The sequence below is a fragment of the Colobus angolensis genome, unplaced genomic scaffold (assembly GCF_000951035.1).
Source record: "Colobus angolensis palliatus isolate OR3802 unplaced genomic scaffold, Cang.pa_1.0 Scaffold169, whole genome shotgun sequence".
Taxonomy (NCBI): domain Eukaryota; kingdom Metazoa; phylum Chordata; class Mammalia; order Primates; family Cercopithecidae; genus Colobus; species Colobus angolensis.
Window position 1 is genome coordinate 2153556 of NW_012114810.1, and position 3627 is coordinate 2157182.

Consider the following 3627-nt stretch of genomic DNA (forward strand, 5'->3'; position numbering starts at 1 on the left):
ATCATTTGAGGCCAGGAGTTTGAGACCATCCTGTCCAACATGGTGAAACCCCATCTCTACTGAAAAATACAAAAATCAGTCGGGTATGATGGTGTGCATCTGTGGTCTCATCTATTCAGGAGGCTGAGACATGAGAATCGCTTGAATCTGGGAAGCAGAGGTTGCAGTGAGCCGAGATCGTGCCACTGCACTCCAGCCTGGGAGACGGAGGAAGACTGTCTCAAAAAAAAAAAGAAAAGTATGTCTAGAGAAATAATATCAGGTAAATCCAATTATTTGATGTATTACTCATTTGTTTCCTGTGTCAGCATTTCGCCATTTTCATCAGCTGTTTTATATTTAGAAAAATATTTATGTTTAGTATTAATTCAAGTAAAATATTATTACCAGAAACGAGTATCTCTGATGATAGACATAAATGTAATCATGAAACAAGACTTTTTATTGCTTCCTATTTTGGGTAATCTAAGCCAGTATTTCTTTGTAAAAAAATATTTAATTTTTTTTTTTTTTTTTTTTTTGAGACAGGGTCTCACTGTCACCCAGGCTGGAGTGCAGTGGTGTAATCCCAGCTTACTGTAGCTTCGACCTCCTGGGCTCATGTGATTCTCCCATTTCAGCCTCTCAAGTAGTTGGGACCACAGGTTGCGCCACCACGCCCTAAGCCAGTATTTCTTTTTCTATTTTTTTTTTTTTTAGCAGAAAATCTAGGTTATTTGTTAAGCTGTTACAAAAACAAAACAATTACCATTTGAAGTACTTTTAGGACTTTATCCCAGACTCATTTGTTCTGCTACAGAAACTAACCTAAAAGGTTGGAAATTAAAGGATATAACCTAAGAGGTTATAACAGAGCAGGCTGGTAAAACATGGCAAAAGGAGCTCTCTCTTTCCCACCCTGTCTACTTATACCTCCAAGCTCCTGTGCATTCTCACCACATAGGTCTGCTAGCTCATAAAAAATGCATACAGTGAAGGCAAGAATTATAGGCCTACTCAGAGGGTACCCAGACACAGAAAGTTTTGGGGCAAATAATAAACTACAAATATCCTCTTGGTTAATTCATCTTTGTTAATAAAGGTCACGTATCTATCTTTTGCTGGTGACAACTTATCTCAGTATAGTCTGTCTCAAGAAAGAAGTGGTTCAGGTTGGGTTTTGGAAAAGGAAGAAGACTTTCACCAACTTTGCTCCAGAGTGGAAGAGGCACCAAGTTCTCTCCTGCAATTAGGAGCAGAATCTTAAACCTGCATAAATCATTTTCAGTGATCAACATCTACATCCTCAAACTGTCCAGCAACTATTGGTGTGGATTCTACCTCCATCCCATCTTCATAACATCTTACTGAATCTTCTGTCCTGACCCCAGCCATATTATACTGGCTGGTCACAGACTGAGAAAGCATTCCTTCTAATCTCTCCAATGTCTAAGCCAGTATTTCTATGTTCTATGATTAATGGGCTCCCTCTTTGTTACATACTTTCAAACATGGACATCTCTGGGATGGCCTGGGCTCCAGACTTCTGAAAGCTGTCATCACTAGGTTTCTCCCAGGAACCTTCCTTTGGCACCACCACAGCCATGTCGCCTCCTCCTTTGGGTGGAGGAGTCACCAGGGGTGCAGCTGGCTCCATGCTAGAACTGGTGTTTTTCCATAAACCTGGCTCTCCAGCTCCACCTGGCTCTGTGATGTCTTCTCTTCTCACACTGATTGGTTGTTTGCGTGGGACTCTGGTTTCTGCAGAATGAGCAATTCTCTTTCGAAGTTCTTCATCTTCTGAAACTTTCTCCAGTATCAAATGCTGTGGAAAATAAGAGAAAGGCTGATACTCTGACCCGGGATAGAGTAAAAGGATCTTCTCATGCTCAGGTATAATTCAAGTCTATTAGCTACTTGCCTTGGCTGCTGCCACTTCCTTCTGTGTTCCTGAGATTTTTATAAGTCTTGATAGTAGTAATGTCCCTTCTGATTCTTTGTCACAGGTAATTTTGGCTCCAGAGGCCTTACAGATAGAACGAATCGTCTCGCCGCCTCTCCCTACATTAAACAATACATAAAAACCTGCCCTTCCCTCCTGGCCAACCTTAGCTACTGGAGAAAGCACTGTTTTGCATATACTAGGAGAAGAGAATCAGTTCTCATTTCTAAAGTGAACAAAATTCAAGATGTTGAATGGAAAACAGGAGCTACTGAAATCATTACTGTGAAAAGGAGAATACCATATTCTTTGTTTTTTCCATTTTATTTAAACTCTACACTTTGGCTAACTTCATGTCATTTTCATTTTGACCCCTCAGCATGGCCGTATCAGGTCATAAGATATGCTACATGGTGTGTCAGAACACTGAATCAAGGACAGGACATTTCTCTGCCTCTAACAGTAGCACTAAGCGATGCTCCAGGGGAAAGCATGAAAGGTACTCTCCAGAGCACTATCTTAAAAGACTTGAGATAACATGAGCATCCCAAGCTTCCCTTTAAAAATCAATTATAAGGTAAATATAATACATCTACTAGAACCCATAAAGAATCAATTTGTAAGGTTCAGATCACACAACTTTTTGAGGAAACAGGTTTGGTTTTACCACCAGTTCTGCAAACAGTAAACCTCTGGTCTCAATGTCCCTTTTTCCCCCCTCACATGGTAAAAGGGAACTAGGCCAGAAAAAACCCTTGGGAAGGTGTGAAAGAGAGGCAAAGGTAAAGAATAAAGTAAACAGTAGAGGAAGCCATCCAGTGGTACCTATGATTCTGCCCACAGATCTCTGGGGAACTGAAAGCTGCTCAGACACTGGGGTATTCTCTGTCAGGATCTGATGGATTGCTGCTTTGGCCTTGCACACCTGAACAGGAAAACCACTGATAAGCAGCACTCGCTCATCGCCTGCATCCTCTGTGTCCACATCAATCCGAGCGCCTGTCTGTTTCCGCAGCTGCAAAGAAAAGGACATTTGGCAGTACATTCTGGAAGAGTTCCCTTTTGAGCCCAGCTACAGACACTCTAAAACAAACCCTGGAGGTAGATAGAATTAGCCAAAGGCATCAGCTAATGCTATCTATAAAACCAATCCTCAGTTACTTTATATACAACCTCAGTTGTTACTATCTATACAACCAGTCCTCACCTTATGGAAGAAGATTAGCAACAAATGTAACCCCAAATAGCAGTGAATTCAAACCCATTTATCTTTGTGTTTAGAATCCTTTCCCTTCACTAATTTTATTTGGATTAGAGAATCAAATAGTTTGTTTTCTTGACATTTCAGCTGAACAATGGAAGATGGTAAGAAGAACCAGGTAGCCATTCAATATTTACTGTCAATTAATGAGAGTTCATTAATTCCACAGTAGAAAAGGATAATTTGGCCAGGCACGGTGGCTCACGCCTGTAATCCCAGCACTTTGGGAGGCCCAGGCGGGTGGATCATTAGGTCAGGAGATAGAGACCATCCTGGCTAATACGGTGAAACCCCGTCTCTACTAACAATACAAAAAATCAGCGGGGCGTGGTGATGGGCACCTGTAATCCCAACTACTCCGGAGGCTGAGGCAGGAGAATGGCGTGAACCCGGGAGGCGGAGCTTGCAGTGAGCTGAGATAGCGCCACTGCACTCCAGCCTGGGC

At 41.9% G+C, this 3627-nt stretch overlaps 1 protein-coding gene across 1 annotated transcript in view; it reads right to left on the reverse strand.

Annotated features, from left to right (window-relative positions):
- TDRKH (tudor and KH domain containing) overlaps positions 1-3627 on the reverse strand; it is a 26573-nt gene that overhangs the window by 6472 nt on the left and 16474 nt on the right. Inside the window, exons 4-6 of the mRNA XM_011937897.1 lie at positions 2747-2936; positions 1901-2040; positions 1483-1804 (exon numbers count right to left, since the gene is read on the reverse strand). Coding sequence (XP_011793287.1) covers positions 1483-1804; positions 1901-2040; positions 2747-2936 — 652 coding nt within the window. The remainder of the gene's footprint in view (positions 1-1482; positions 1805-1900; positions 2041-2746; positions 2937-3627) is intronic.